The sequence below is a fragment of the Eleutherodactylus coqui genome, chromosome 4, assembly GCF_035609145.1.
Source record: "Eleutherodactylus coqui strain aEleCoq1 chromosome 4, aEleCoq1.hap1, whole genome shotgun sequence".
NCBI classification, from domain to species: Eukaryota; Metazoa; Chordata; class Amphibia; order Anura; family Eleutherodactylidae; genus Eleutherodactylus; species Eleutherodactylus coqui.
The window spans coordinates 299,947,947-299,964,656 of NC_089840.1; the positions used below are offsets into that span (position 1 = coordinate 299,947,947).

Genomic DNA, 16,710 nt, shown 5'->3' on the forward strand with positions numbered 1-16,710 from the left:
GCAGCATCTGAGAAGCGGGCCACGGCCTAGGAGACAGCGGCTTAGAGTTTGGGCCTTGTCATGGTGGCTCTACCGTCTCCCACCCGGAGGGTAACTGGGGACACGTCCAAAGGGCGAGGGCAGGTTAATAAACAGGGAACCCAAATACTAGATTACCTCTAGTCCTGTTTTGTGTCATGCGTGATGCCACCATTTCATCCACAGCGGGGAATTCCTGGATGATGAAGTAAATCCTCTCCTGTGTGGCTTCTGTGGAGGAATTCTGAGTTGGTGGAGTAAACCCACACACACAGGTACTATTTAAGACGCGGCCTCTGGAAATGGACGGCGACCAGTCGCTTTACTGGAACTGGGCTACAAGCTTCTCTTCAGTAAATAATATTTAGCAGCTTGACAAGTGATGTGACCGGGAGGACTCACAGGATGCAGGAGGAACCACAGCTACAGTTATCTGTAGATCCGGACACGGTACCAATCCTTCCTCTCACAGCCTCTACCGGTCCACACTCACACACAGAGGAAACATGCTGCCGAACTGTCCCACAGTGGCTTCAGTAGTAATAGTATCCTCTATATCGGCCCGAGTAGTAATAGTATCCTCTATATCGTCCCGAGTAGTAATAGTGAGCCCCACAATGGCCCCAGTAGTAATAGTGACTCCCACAGTGGCCTCAGTAGTAATAGTGACCCCCACAGTGGCCTCAGTAGTAATAGTATCCCCTATATCGGCCCCAGTAGTAATAGTGACTCCCACAGTGGCCTCAGTAGTAATATTGCCCCCCACAGTGGCCTCAGTAGTAATAGTATCCCCTATATTGGCCCCAGTAGTAATAGTGACCCCCACAGTGGCCCCAGCAGTAATAGTATCCCCTATATCGGCCCCAGTAGTAATAGTGACCCCCCACAATGGCCCCAGTAGTAATAGTATCCTCTATATCATCCCGAGTAGTAATAGTGAGCCCCACAATGGCCCCAGTAGTAATAGTATCCTCTATATCGGCCCCAGTAGTAATAGTGACTCCCACAGTGGCCTCAGTAGTAATAGTGACCCCCACAGTGGCCTCAGTAGTAATAGTATCCCCTATATCGGCCCCAGTACTAATAGTGACCCCCACAGTGGCCCCAGTAGTAATAGTATCGCCTATATCAGCTCCAGTAGTAATAGTGACACTTACAGTGGCTTCAAAAGTAATAGCGTCCCCTACAGTGACCTCAGTTGTAATAGCATCCCCAGTAGTGATAGTGTCCCCCACAGTGCCCCCAGTAGTAATGGTGTCCCATGTGGACCCTCTGGCACCTGAGCCTGAAGTGACCGCTAACTCAGCTTTCCCTATAGCTATGCCCCTGCTTATACAACACTATGGCTCTTGTGAGTCGTCAGCCCCTTTAGTTATATGGGGACAACTGCAGAACATCAGGTTGCAGAACTTCTCAGATCTACATATTGGAGTCCAAGAAAGCTGAGTGATAGCTGTTATTGGATTAAAGGGGCAGGACCACAATTAGAGGTTCTTTGCCATGCACAGGATATTCACAGGATAGGGCATTGGTGGCGAACCTATGGCACACGTACCAGAGGTGGCATGCAGAGCCCTCCCTGCTGTCCCACGCCACTGTCAGCCACTCACCACGTTAGTGAATACCGGCACTGATCCCAGGTGCACACTGTGACGCCAGTGTGTGCTGCTGAACGCCTTCTGCCCCTGCTCTCGCGGAACCAAGTAGGAGATGTCAGGGGAGGGGGAGTAGGATCCCGGCTGTACACTGACGTCACAGTGTGCAACGGGATCAGCGCTGCTAGCAGCGCAGCTAGGTGAATACTATCAGGGGGAGCCGCCATGGGGGGGTCACTATTCCCACTGGGGGGAGGAGGAGACTGAGTGGAGTGCTGGTCACACATGCACAGTTAGCACTCCATTGACTTCCATGGGGACCATGGAGATAGCCGAACGCCATCCGGGTATTTCCAACACTCCCATTGAAATGAATGGAGCACTGACTTTGCATGCCCAGCCAGAGTGATGTCACTGACCCCCACAGTGACAGGAGAGTGGGACATGGGAGTCCCATCCACAAGATCGATGGTGGTCTCAGCAGTCAGCCCCCCACCAATCATCAGGTTATCCCCTATCCTGTGGGCAGGGAGAGCTTGTAATCCTGGTGCAACCCCTTTAATGTCACCCCACCTAGTGACATATTGAGGCATCTCTGCTATCCCCAGGTCAGCTGATTGCCTCCTGGAACCTCTACAGGAGAAATGTGATATTGCATGCGGTCATGTCACACATGGATGATCAACATCTTTTGAGCTTTATCTCAATCTGGCTGATTGGAAGCTGACCCCCCCCCCCCCCCCATACAATCATCTCCGAACCTACTATGGGTCTTTGTGAGTCGGCTGACCCCTTAGTGACCACCTTATTGTCTGGCTGAAGGACCAAGTGATATTCTTGCTTGCATTATAAGAGCCAGAACTCACTGACTGCCGCATGAGGGTTCTTTTTTACGAGTTGTGTATTTTAATGGACGCACTTTGGGGTACATATTCTATCTGTTGTACTACACTTCTTGGGGGGCAGATGAGCTCCACCCCCTGAGATTCTGCCATTGTTTGGGGGTTTTGTCTTTACAGCGCTCACCACTGGGTAATAATAACCTGATCGGCGCGGTTTATAGAGGACTTATTCTTTACTACTTCTGCTGTTACTCTGTTATCTCGCGGCGCTCGGGGAGGGGGTGGGGGTTGTTTTGTGGGAAGAGTTGTAGTTTTTATTTGTACCATTCGCAGTTCCGGTGACTTTTGAATGTTTTTTTTATTGTGTTTCTAGGAAGTGAACAAAAGCAAAATAACAATTCTGCCGTTCTTCCTAAGATCCTGTTTATGGCGTTCACGATGCGAGATAAATAGTAAAATGTCTCCATTGTTTGGAGTTGCGCCCGCGGTAACGCCCGCTATGTGCTGCTTACATTGTTTTTTGTTTGTTTTGTGGGGAAAATGTGTATTTTTTAAAACTGGATTTGTTTTAAATACACTTTATTTTTGATACAATTTTCAGCCCCTGAGGGGACTTGAAGATGTGATTGTTTCATCACTAGGATAGTACACTGCATTCTAGGAAGCCTGTGACAGCAGCCTATTAGACTCTGGGGGGTCTAGGGGGCCTAATAGGTTGACCTACATGGCAGACATGGAGGTCTTTGTCAGGAACCCATTAGTACCTAATGATCGCAGTGCAGGGTGCCGATGGGCAACGGAAGGGGCCCCCTCCCCTGTCATCTGCTTACAGCCTGCAGTTGCTGTTCATTGTGGCATGTAAGAGGTTAAACTCCAGGATCTGAGGTTTTTCCACTGCTAGTAGTTAGAGCAGGAGCCGGGCTGTCAGTAGTCGGACAAGCCCCCGCCTTAAAAAGGTGTATGCAGTAAATAAATACAACCGCACTCCAATGGAATCCATGCTTTTCTATTCCCAATCATTGTTTTACAGTGATGTGCAGGAATGCTGCTATCCACTAGGTGGCGCTGCAGAGGGATTCTTCCTTATCTCCAAGGGGGTAGAAATGTATGTTAGAACAGGACCAAAGGAGCTCAGATAAAAGTAATGGACCGGGTGAGGAGGAGTGAATCATTGTAACTATGTGCTTGTAGATCCAATCATTTACTTTGAACCGTGAGCTCCAGCAGGTCTCCCCTGCGTCCTGAAACACGAACAGCGAATCGCCTGAAGGCGTCAAGATGGATCTTAAAAGCTTTATTCCAAAAGAAGATTCAATAGATATAAAAGAAAACCCATAGAAGTTGGACAACGCGCTTCAGAGGATGAGAGTCACCTGCAAGACTGTATCACATGAAATAGGAAGGGCTGTGGGAAATATCGCGGGTGCTAGCTACCACATGATTGGCTGACAAATTAAACATGGCCGCCTGAATTTACGGTGACGCCACCATGCTAGGGAATGTCGGTTGCATGGTGGCGGTCCAGAGGATAATAGCCACCACCGGTGATCGTGCCATGTTGTGGCCGAAAAAAACATGGCTGCCATCAAAGGGTCATGTGTTAAAACATGTATGTGCAGGTTTAAAGCCCCTTAGTGACTGCTGTAAAGATCTGCATTGGGGCCACTAAGGGGTTAACGTTTCACGTTTGTCACTCAGGACTACGTAAAAGCTGAGTCACAGCCGTCATAGGGCGCAAATGTGGATTATTACCCAGCTGTTCCAGATTCCATCTGCAGAGCCGTAGAGGATTCATCATCGTATTCAGGAGCCCGGAGAAGCTGCGGCCGCCATTGCTGTGATTCTCATTGCTGGGCCGGCTTTACCAGAAACGGGGGCTACTTTGTTGCATGTCAATTTGACGTTGGTTGTCACAAAAAAAAATAATGTTCACATTTTTCATGGGAGACCCTCCCAAAAGTTGGCATTTGGTAAAAAAAAATGTGCTTCTGAAAGTCTCTGGTCAGTTGGATCAGTTAACCCTTTCCTCATCAGCCTCGGAGTTACCATTTTCAAGAGTTTTTGTTAAAGAAATCAGTTCTTAACCCATAAAACAAAAACTCTTTGTCCTATAAACCTGATCATGGTCTCACTTAATTGATAATGTTCTTGTCCACAAATATGACTTCACCCTTCTTAGGAATGATTCCGATATTTGAAGATATCAGTACATTTTCAGTGCCGGCCGTGTTCTGGAGTCCCAAAATCGATATTTCCTGACAACCCTCCAGGTCTGGGCTTCATCTCTGATTTAATGTCAATGAATTTATGTTATCGTGTTTATAAACAGTTCATAGAAATGTAGACAAACCCAAGATGATAAAGGGCGTCGCATGAGAAGAACCAAGACACGAATACATTACTGGAAACGTAATTCACACAAAAAGAGGATTTATTACAAGATAGAAGAATATGTATCAGAAAAGAGCATTACGGTGTATCGTACCAACTAACAACATAGGAGGAATATCGTATGTACTGACACTTTACATGATTCCACCATCAGGGGGCGGCTGGAGGGGGCGGCTCCCGCGCTATCCGGGTAAAGTCTCCTACATTCTGCTATGACTTGTAACAACAACCGGCGTTATTCTTTCTTTTTGGTAATACTTGAATTAAAATCTTGGATCAGTTTGCCCCTCCCCCTCTACCCCACCCCCACACCTCTGCTGTCATTTACAACCTTTACTTGTTCTACTATCCTCTTACCTTTCCAGTAATCAGTGTCTTCAGACCGAACGCCCGGGTTACTTTCCAAGACAGAAGTTGCAATTTTGAACCATTTAAAAAAATCTAAACTTTGAGAAGAAGTAAAACATCCATTTCCTGGACGGCAGCGCCTGTGCTTCTCCACGCCGGACCGCGCTCCTACGTTTTTGTCATCCATTCATTCATAAACATTTCACAGCCATTTTCCCCTAACTTCTTCCTTCAAAGCTTCACCAAAACCCCCACATGCGGCTTGTCCTGCGCCCCGAAGCCCCCGCTGATTTATACATTAACCTCTTGCTTTCTCTGATATCTTTAGCATTTTTTTATAATTTATAAGCAATTTTAACAATTGCGCGTCTTCGTGGGGCCGAGCCGCCTCGGGGCAATAAACCTTCCATGTAAATATCAATAATAAACTCATCTGGCCAATTCTATTCTTTTCCACCCACCAGCGTGATGAACGGCACCAGGGACCCAGAGAGAAATGTCTTCTTCAGTAGTAGATCCCAAAAAATGAAACCTGATTGGAGGAACCCTTTATAGCCCTCCCTGAGCGGCTGCTTTAGTTGTTCTAGAAGGAAGCTTGGAATCTCTTCAGGGTCATTTGTTTTGTTTTTAATATATTTATCCTCAATCCCTCTTTAGTATTTTCTTTGGTCTGTCTTAGGCCACTTAGCTTGAAACCTTTTATAAACATCTGGTTGAGGGCCAGGGGTAGGGCCAATTTTGCAACCGAGCACTGCCTTTAACCAGACTTCTATAATGTGGTGGCCACATGCCGGTATAACAGATTCCTCCCAAACATTTGTGCTAACAGAACACGTTCCTCTGATGTTTACAGCACTCGTATCAAAACCTGTTGCCTCGATGTTTCCAACTGCCCCCCCCCCCCCCCCCCCACTCTTCTACTTCTGAGAATCCGGCTTTTGCTTTAGTGATCCCCCTACTATCTTCCAGCTGAGGTTCTCCCACCACTTGATCTCCCCCAGCTGATGGGGGTCGCTCGCCTCTCTACACTTTCTCTATTCAGAATATCTGGAAGCAGTTTTCCATCCCGGATTAATCAGCCGCCTCTAAATCTGAATTTGTAAACCGACTTTTAATTAGCTGGAGCCTTTCCTGTCTATGCAGCCGCGCTGGACCCCTGCTTATGGCTGTGATGTCTGCAGAGGCTGCTCACCTTCTGTCGGGCTGCTTAAAAGAAAGTCTAAGTCTACTTCTTTGTCGCCTGAAAACTATAAACCCCTCTTAGCGTCCCCCTCTAATAAACGACATTCAATCACAAGTATCTCAAATACCTGTTAAAGTACAGATGAAAGAGGAGAAAGGGAAATATTAAGGAGAGCGGACCCGCCTACTTGTGCTTCTTCCAATCCCGCCATCTGAGATGATTTCCTCTCTTCGTTTTTCTGCTTGCATACATTTCTAGTTGGCTCCTCCCATCAGACGGGACGGCCCTGTTGTCTGTGGGGTAACGAACACAATGTCTACTGATGAGGGCATCCTGATGAGTAATATCGGACGGGTCAGCAAGGCTTGACTGGAAGCTTCCACCTTTTCATTTTCAGCTGCACTTGAAGTTCTGCCAGCATTTTTTTGCATTTTTTTGCAGTTCATAACGTTTTTTTCAAGCTTTGCCACACAATCCTTTAAGTGTCTTGTTGGAATCTTAGATTTCTCCCAGAAAATTAATACTTCTTGGATCGTAAGTCTTGAGACCCGATCAAAAAAATCTTGTCTTTATGCCTTAAACTCATCCTGGCTTCTGCTTTGGAAGACGAAGGTTCTCAATCCATTTTCACTCAAAGTCAAAACTGAAAAACAACACTATAAAGTTTCCCACAAATATTGCCTGCGCTTCCTGCCATTCACCACACAAGTCCCACCCCAAGAGCAGAAGGGGAGATATCCGGTAGGGTTGTTCCCTTTGTCCAGTTACAGAGGGTCCCTTCCCTAAGAACATTATCCATGCGATGAAACCACCATCAGCTTCTAGGACAAATAGTTTTCATTTTAACAAAAATGCCCTAAAATCGTAACTTCAAGGTTGATGAGGCAAGGGTTAATGTTATCCAACTGATCGGGAACTTGGGGGACTTCATATTCTTACCAATTGGCAACTTTTAGGAGGGTCCTCGAAAAGATATTGCAGGGAATGTTTTCCCCATACACCCTGCGACCGCCCTACATGTTGGTCATGCTGGGAGTTCTGGTTCTACAAAGGTCATTGAGAGCTTAGCTAAGAGTCTGATGCGCTCTGGGGAGGGCCATTCATTGATTGATGTAACCAGCGTCTTAAGATCATCGATTAACATCTGCCGTTGGCTTCTCGCCGCTTGTTCCTCGCACGTGACAGATATTATGTCTCCCGGCTGTAAACTTTCTGAACAAGCACCCCGAGACGAGTAACGACGTCCTTAGCGGGGATCTGACTGATCTGTCATTACAATGATGATAGCCGCAATCTCAAAAATAATAATTTAAAGTGACGGTGCACCTTAATGTCAAGTGAAATGGCGCAGCCGGCGACTCTGCACAGTCTGCAATATTTCATTAATATGCACCATTCTAAATGGGATTCAGAGGCTAATTCTCCTTTATTAAATTTTCTATCCTTTATACAATACGAACTGCGGATTGCGGAGCACAATGCCATAAATAATGCAGCGCTGGATTATCCAATAATTCCTGCTCGGCTCTGATTAGAATTTCAATGGAAGGAACATTTGCTATAAATTAGTAATTATGTTGTTAGTTCTTTGCTGGAAACATTGTAGCGGTGGTTTACACTGAGGGTCTGGGCTCACAAACTGGCGGACATATACCAGATAATTCCAGTAATATGCAGCTCCCCCTGACCATGATGGAGAGGTGATAACTACCTGATCTGTGAGGACCCGACCGCTGGGACCTCCATCGATGGACGGAACTGGGGCTCTGTGTACCGCCAAATGAATGGAGCGCAGGTCGTGTATGTGCGGCGACGCTCCATTCATTCTATTAGGACTGCTTGAGCTCGGCTATTTCCAGAAGTCCCATTGAAATTAATTTGGAGGCTCTCCATTCATTCGGGGGTATTCAGGATCCTTACTCTGGGGACCAGTGGGGATCCCAGCAGTTAGACTTCCACTGATCCCCCATCCTGTGAACAGCAGGAAGCTTCATATTACTAAAAATGAACCTTTTAAGACTGTTTCGAACTTTGCAATCACTTTTTGCCGTTTCGTCAATGAATCTTAAAGGGGACGTCCACCTCAAAAAGAGCTCAGCAGTCTCTGGTGCTACCATTGAAATGAATGGGACAGTGATGCACATGCATGTCCTCCGCTCCATTTATACAGGGATCATCAAGACCCCAGGCTTGGGAACTGGTGGGTACCCCAGCATTCAGATCCCCACCGATCAAAAGGTTATCCCTATCTTATGGAATAACTAGATTTTGGTACAACCCCTTTAAAGAGTCCATCCAGCCTCAGGAAAGGGCATCAATATCTGCTGGGTCCTGGCCGTCACTACGGATCCCCACAGGTCAGCTGATTAAAGGGGTCGTGGTGTTCCTTCACGGTTTACATCTGAGCACAGAGACGGTTTTACTCTTATGCGGGTTCACACGTATGACGAAGGGTCCGTTTGGACTGCTGGAAGCTGGATAAACCCCATTGTGGTCAGCCCAAATATTGTATTGCTGATGTCATCTCTCCTCCTCTTCCTCCCGTTGCAGATTATGCTCCTGACCGATCCGGAGATTGAGAGCAGTCTGATGATCAGCTCTGATGAAGGCGCCACCTACCAGAAATACCGACTCAATTTCTACATCCAGAGCCTGCTGTTTCATCCCAAGCAAGAGGACTGGATCCTCGCCTACAGCCAAGACCAGAAGGTAATGGAGTGCAAGGCTGACAGTTAGGCTCAGGTAGGGTTGCCACCTTTGTCAAGGTGTGGTTTGGGGCTATGAATAAGGGTGTGGCCTATCACAACATATGTGTTTAGTTCTGTTATACTTCTGACGGAAATCAGTAATTATGCCCCCTCAGTAACCACGATATTAACCCTTTCCAATCCAATTTTGGATTCAGGGTTTCCTAAAAGGTTTTCTTTTTTTGCTGTTATACAACGGTGCCATCTGCTGGCTAAAGCCAGTGTGTGCACGCCGGAGAGGCTCCGACAGCAGAGTGGCTGGCAATAAATGGTAAGAATACCCTGTCGGATGTCTTTTGACATTAGAGCTGTACAAGCTTCAATCAGAATGTAGGAAGACGTCAGACAGTGGATTGGAAAAGGTTAATAGTGCCCCCAGTAGCCCGATTAATAATTGTGCCTCCAGTGACCACAATAGTAATAGTCCTCGAGTAGTGGCTCTAGTCGTAATAGTGCCCCCAGTATTAATAATGCCACCAGTAGTGGTCCAAATAGTAAGTGCCCCCTTTGTGCCCTCCACATCCTGTAAGCGTTCAGCATCTAGTTTTTCATGCTCTGTCTTTAGCTCCCACTCGACCACCACTGCTGTCATCAGAGTTGTGACCTCTAACCCCTCCTCCAAGTGCCTGCGATACGTAGACGCTGGGTGAGAGGTCAGGGGTCGCAGCTCTGATTACAGCAGCAGTGGGCGAGAGCTAAAGAGAGAGAGAGTGAGTGAAATAATTGATGATGTAGCTGCTGTCTGGCCTGAAATGCTCTCGGCTGACAATTATTTTTCAGTAATATGGCCATTAGAAGATATGTACTGGCACCAGCCTTTGGACTTGATTACAACCCTAGGTTCAGAGGGCTACACAGTAGCTTTGGCCATATGACATCAAGTCACATTGGGTGACTAAAGATTTGTTATCCTGTACTATGGTGAAGGTTGTCATCTACTATGATGGTGGTTCTTCTCTGATGGGGTGAGGGTATTCCCTCTACTATGGTGGGGGTATTCCCTCTACTATTGTGAGGGTTGTTCCCTACTCTGGTGAAGGTTGTCCCCAACTATGGTGAAGGTTGTCCCCTAGTATGGTGACGGTTATCCCCTAGTATGGTGAAGGCTATCCCTTATTATAATGGTGGTTCTTCTCTGATGTGGTGTGGGTATTCCCCCTACTATTGTGAAAGTTGTCCCCTACTATGGTGAAGATTGTCCACTACTATGTTGATGTTTCTCCTCTTCTATCGTGAGGGTAGTCCATTACTACAGTGGGGATTATCTTCTACTTTGGTGAAGGTTCTTCTCTGCTCTGGCAGGGGTTCTCCTATATATATAAAAGAAAAGCATCATGTAAAGAAAGCTAATTACACTTGCATTTTGGGTGGTTCCAAGGTCAAGGATTCCCCCTAAATCCCAGATGTGCTTTAAATCGGTCACTGGAAGGATGAAGTCTGCCATCCCAAATTCTGAATAGAACACTTTAATTGCGAGAGGGAGTGGTGTAGATGGATGAAGTCTGCCATGTCTGGACGTTTATCCATGTACACCATTCCCTCTCACAATAAAAGTGTTCTATTCAGAATTTGGGAATCTTGGACTTCATCCTTCCAGTGATTGATTTAAAGCACATCTGGGATTTGGGGGGATTCTTGACCTTGGAACCACCCAAAACGTATCATTGCCTTTCTTTGCATGCCGTTTTTTGGGTATATGTCATCTACATAACCTCTAGAGCGCCGGAGCTCTTTTCTTCTTTTTACCCTCTTCTATGTTGAGGGTTGTCCTCCAAGACTAATTTTAGCTAATTTCTTGTAATTTTCCCCAGTTGTACAGCTCATCAGAGTTTGGAAGACGTTGGCTGCTTCTAAGTGAGTCGGTGGCACCAAATCGGTTTTATTGGTAAGATTTCCCATCATACATCTTGGTGATGATTGTCTGATGATGTGATTGGTCATATGAAGTCTGGTCTGTTGTGTTCTCATTCACATAGCGATCTTCATACAAATATGGGTCCGGGTGTGCAGTTAGCTCAGTTCAGGCAGCTTCCCAATCCTCAGATTACCAGCCTATGTGATTGCAGCAGATTTGTCTGCCCCTGACAGCTCCGTGAGTCCCACTTGTTGCCCCTTCTGCTTCCTGCAATGGGAAATGTAGAGTCAAGCAGAGCCCCACAGTGGGAAGGAATGGTCTGCATCCACAGCCAGTGCCATCTTATTGCATGAGCCTAATAGGCACTTGCCTGGGGGCCCCACAAGCATAGGGGCCCGATATTAATCTATGCATGTTAACATTTTATAGCACCTTGTATCCTATATGATAATGTTGTGTGGTGGGATATGAACTTGGCTCCAAGCTGTCTGCCGTGTGTGAAGACTTCAATTTTGTCACTTTCTGTTTCACTTTCAAATTACCCATAATTCCTTTTGTAAAGTATCCATAATTTCTATTATAATTATAATAGAGATTTCTGGCGGATGGCTGTGGATCATCTGCGGTCCACCGGCTCCTTACTTTATAGAGTCGTCTGGTCCTATGAACAAAGAGACATCTGCAAGAGGAGATGGACCTCATAGATTTAGACTTCCGGTACTCCGGTCTAGGTTGCCGGTTAATAACTCGCTTGTCCTCTGGTGCCGCCGCATTCCCATATTATATATATTTCTGGGTGAATAATCCTTTAATCATGTTGATTAGTTGTTGCCGCACAGCAGATTTTTAATGTTTCATCACTGATTGTGTAGGAAGTGCCAATAAAATAAATACATGTTTAATTTTATTGCCAATTTACATTTTTATTGCTGTGAGTAGTTGTCATAGGGGCCCCAGTACACCGCTCTGCCCGGGGCCTATAATGCTGTTAAGACGACACTGCCCACAGCAGGGACTGCAGGGAAATGCAGTAATTGGGAGAGGGAATGTCCTGGCAGGGTAGTAGCTGCAGTGTCCACCGCACCCACAGCAGGGACTGGGAGGGGGAAGGTCCTGGCAGGGTAGTAGCTGCAGTATCCACTGCACCCACAGCAGGGACTGGTAGAGGTAAGGTCCTGGTAGGGTAGTAGCTGCAGTATCCACCGCACCCATAGCAGGGACTTGTAGAGGGAAAGTCCTGGCAGGGTAGTAGCTGCAGTATCCACTGCACCCACAGCAGGGACTGGTAGAGGTAAGGTCCTGGTAGGGTAGTAAATGCAGTATCCACCGCACCCACAGCAGGGACTGGTAGAGGGAAGGTCCTGGCAGGGTAGTAGCTGCAGTATCCACTGCACCCATAGCAGGGACTGGTAGAGGTAAGGTCCTGGCAGGGAGTAGCTGCAGTATTCACCGCACCCACAGCAGGGACTGGTAGAGGGAAGGTCCTGGCAGGGTAGTAGCTGCAGTGTCCACTGCACCCACAACAGGGACTTGGAGGGGAAAGTCCTGGCAGGGTAGTAGCTGCAGTATCCACTGCACCCACAGCAGGGACTGGTAGAGGGAAAGTCCTGGCAGGGTAGTAGCTGCAGTATCCACTGCACACACAGCAGGGACTGGTAGAGGTAAGGTCCTAGCAGGGTAGTAGCTGCAGTATCCACTGCACCCATAGCAGTGACTGGTAGAGGGAAGGTCCTGGCAGGGTAGTAGCTGCAGTATCCACTGCACCCACAGCAGGGACTGAGAGGAGGAAGGTCCTGGCAGGGTAGTATCTGTGATATCTGGGGCATTTATGATATCATTTTCCTAAAAATGTAGTCAGAAGGGAATTGTACAAAATAACCATTTAATTCTCAGAATCCTGTAAGCAAGCAGCGTTACATGTGGTAATACTTTGTGGACGCCAGTGCTCTTGGGCACAATTAGTAGCAGTGAGCAGTGAAGGTGCTGAATAAAACACGGTGTCAGATATTCTGCTTAACGTGTTGTAAACACGATGTTATTCCATAAGGCTGGGAGGTGAGCTCGTTCCCTTCAACACACAGTGAATAATAAATGATTTACAATTCGCAACATTAAAGATACTTGTGTCTGACACATTCATATCCTGGGAGGTTACTCTGGATTCCTTTTCTCCACCCCTCTTCATATTTACATCTCTTTTATTGTTTGTCTACTCACTGTCACAGCTGTCTCTCCTTCTCTGTTACTCACTGTTTCTCTGATTTCTCTCTTTCTCTTGTTCGGCTCTCGCTGTCACTGCTGCTCTGTCTGACTCTTCTCTCTCCTGCCTGGCACTTTCTTTTCTTTTACTCTTCACTTTCTTGTCACTACTCTGCCTCCTGCGACCATTGTCTGGCTATTTATCGCCTCTGTCACCTGATCGGTTTGTCTGCAGCCAATCACAACCTGGTTGCTAGGCTACCTGCATCAGCTGTGCAACATGACTCAGATTAAACCTCTAGGGCCAGTTATTATATTACCAGTCCCGACAGCTAAACAGCGCTATGTAGTGCCTTTTTTCAGGCCACTACAGTTGTAATTACATTGTGGGTGCCAATAGGTGACAAAAGGAGCCCCCTCCCCGTTATCTGCTTCCATCCTGCAGTTACTATTGATTGTGGCATTTAAGGGGTTAAGCTGCCCAGATCTGAGGTTTCTCCATACCTGGTAGCTGGAGCAGGAGCCGGGCTGTCAGCAGTCGGCCGAGCCATGGTCTTACAGATGAATGTCCAGGTATAAAGCCCGTTAGTGAGGTCAGTGAAAGGTGTATTGGCTACAGACGCTGAAGCTCTCTCCAACACGCAGACAATATAAACAAGGTGCTTCTACTTCTGGAGGACCAGGAGAATCGTAGCAGGAAAAACATACACAGCAAAGGTCTACCTGAGACCTGGGCAAATGGAGCGCTCTACCAGGGGGCCATGGAGATCTTCACAGAGCCCTTTGGCACAAACCATCCTTCCAAGGTTGTAATGGAGTGCATGATTGTGCGCTCCGACCCAAGCAAGGTGAGCTGCCTAGAGATGTTCCTTCAGGCTGACCTTCCTATATGCCCACTGCGGACATCCTGAACGCCACCAAGGGTGGTGCAGCGTACAAGGTGTGGGCTCACAGTCAAGGAGATGGTGGTGTAGATAAGGGCATTGTCATGGTGGCACTACCATCTCCTCCCCTGGGGGTAGCTCGGAACCTGACAAAGTTACTACTGGTGGAGGTCACAGGGAAAATGTAACTGGAGGTCACTTGCAATCTTTTGTCACTTGTGACGTCACCGTTCCGTCCTCTGCGGTGAATCTTGACGTTATAATAAATATCCCTCACACAGAGGAAACTTTCTGAATAAAACCAGGAACGGTCAGTAATGTCTGTTTACTGCAACTTAGTAGAATCCAATCCACATCAACAGACTTGGCACAGATACAACAAATTAGAGTGTTGCAACAGGGATGATCCTCGTGATAATCCGGATGATCCAGTCCACGTTATCTGTGTGATCCCGCTCCTGGCGACTCTCTCTCTACCGGTAAACACTCACTCTTGTTGCCCTCTTCTCGCTGTGTAGCGACTTGTCTCACTCTCAGCACTCAACAGTACCAAGGCCTCCTGGGTAGGCTGGGCCGAGGATGAGCATCAGACCATCGCTCGGCCTCCTCCATGCTCCCCACATGGACCGATCTCTGTAGTCTCTGTTTCTCACTCACTAACTCAACTTCTCTCTCAATCCATAAGATTGCTACTCCTCTGCATTGCATCCTTACAAACTCATATAACAAGCAACATCACATGACTCACAAACCAACACATTTCTCAGACATAACCCAGACATTAACCCATTCAGTGCTGCAGAGGTGCAATACACACACCAAATGGACACTACAATTAAGACACTGACAAGACAAATAGCACGAGATAGACATATAACCTTATACAGGCGGCTCATGAAACCTCTAGTCCAAATACTGCTGGAGAAGCTACAATATTCATGGCTCTTTCCCTTTGGCCAGGCAATCCATGCTGGATGCAGAGAGTTGGCCTATTGTAGAGGTTGGCCCAGTTGTTGTTCCCTCCTGGCTTCCAATTACAGCCATGCTCCCCCCCCCCCCCTTCCCCGCTGCCTAATTAGAGCCATGGTTGTTTACTTCTAAATTCAAATCACCCAAAAACAAGAATGCGCCGGTGACGCCCGGTGGTGAAAAAGCGTTTGTGTGCATGAAGCCTAATTGCATGCAGCTCATTTTAGGCAGTGGGGTCTGCTGCACATACCTGATGACGACCGGCTGCAACAGCTGTACTCCGTTCCTCCGGTACCCTGCCAGGCTGGCATCGCTGACACTGGGTCATTCACCAGTCTTCTCCAGGGCTGTTGATGCGACTTCACCAGCCTTCTATGTGCCCCGAAGCCCTGCCTCTTTGTCCTGATGGCTGATGGTGGTCAGTAGTGGGCCAGAGAACACAGCTGAGCCAGAGGCGAAGCCAAGGAAAGACTTCTCAGCGCGGACCTGGAGGAGGGAGACGCCATCACAGTCATAGTGAGTCTGTCACTCACCTCCTCAGCTGATCCACGCCATGCTTGACTCCTGCTGCACTTGCTTTTCCCCTGTGGTCTAATCCTTCTCTTTCAAGGTCAGGCAGTGGCACAACTGAGCCGCATTGGTGGCGCTAAAGAGAGGGGGCTGCTGTGCGGATGGGCACTGGACAACTGCCCGATTTGCCCTCCCCCAATGCCAGTGCTGCGTGCAGGCCACATTAAATGAAGTGGGTGAGCCTTATGTTTGACTTGTGTGCCTTCACACTATTTACTGAGGGCCCCATCATCATTGGCTCTGACTAGAGATGAGCGAACGTACTCGTCCGAGCTTGATGCTCGTTCGAGTATTAGCGTGTTCGAGATGCTCGTTACTCGTGACGAGTACCACGCGATGTTCGAGTTACTTTCACTTTCATCTCTGAGACGTTAGCGCGCTTTTCTGGCCAATAGAAAGACAGGGAAGGCATTACAACTTCCCCCTGTGACGTTCCAGCCCTATACCACCCCCCTGCAGTGAGTGGCTGGCGAGATCAGGTGTCACCCGAGTATATAAATCGGCCCCTCCCGCGGCTCGCCTCAGATGCGTTCTGACATAGAGGAGGGAAAGTGCTGCTGATACCGGAGCTGCTATAGGGAGAGCGTTAGAAGTTATTTTAGGCTTCAAGAACCCCAACGGTCCTTCTTAGGGCCACATCTAACCGTGTGCAGTACTGTGGAAGCTGCTTTTTGCAGTGTTGCACTTTTTTTTTTTTGTATATCGGCCGTGCAGAGCATTGCGTCCTGCAGTAATTTTACATTGTCCAGGGCCAGTAGTGGTGGTGAGGCAGGGACAGAAGACATATTTAGTGTATATGGGCAGTGGGCCTTTCCAAAAACATTTGGGAAAAAAAATCTATTTGGGCTGCCTGTGACCGTCCTCAGTGTACTGGGTCTCTGCTGGGGGTAGTTGTCCTAATTCATACGCAGCCAGCTAAGTGTTACAGCAGGCTTGCGCAAAATTCTGTACAGCATTGTGGGCTATCGCCACGCCCCTTTTAAAGAGGGTCGCTGCCTAGCTGTGCCAACCCTCTGCAGTGTGTGCCAGCGGTTCCTCCTCATGGCAGACGCACTTATAAATAGACATGAGGGTGGTGTGGCATGAGGGCAGCTGAAGGCTGCGCAGGG

General features: G+C 47.7%; 1 protein-coding gene across 1 annotated transcript in view; it reads left to right on the top strand.

Annotated features, from left to right (window-relative positions):
- The window catches only part of SORCS1 (sortilin related VPS10 domain containing receptor 1), a 619,679-nt gene that overhangs the window by 352,184 nt on the left and 250,785 nt on the right, over positions 1-16,710 (top strand). The window contains exons 4-5 of the mRNA XM_066601489.1: positions 8,928-9,086; positions 10,936-11,009. Of these exons, the coding sequence (XP_066457586.1) occupies positions 8,928-9,086; positions 10,936-11,009 (233 nt within the window). The remainder of the gene's footprint in view (positions 1-8,927; positions 9,087-10,935; positions 11,010-16,710) is intronic.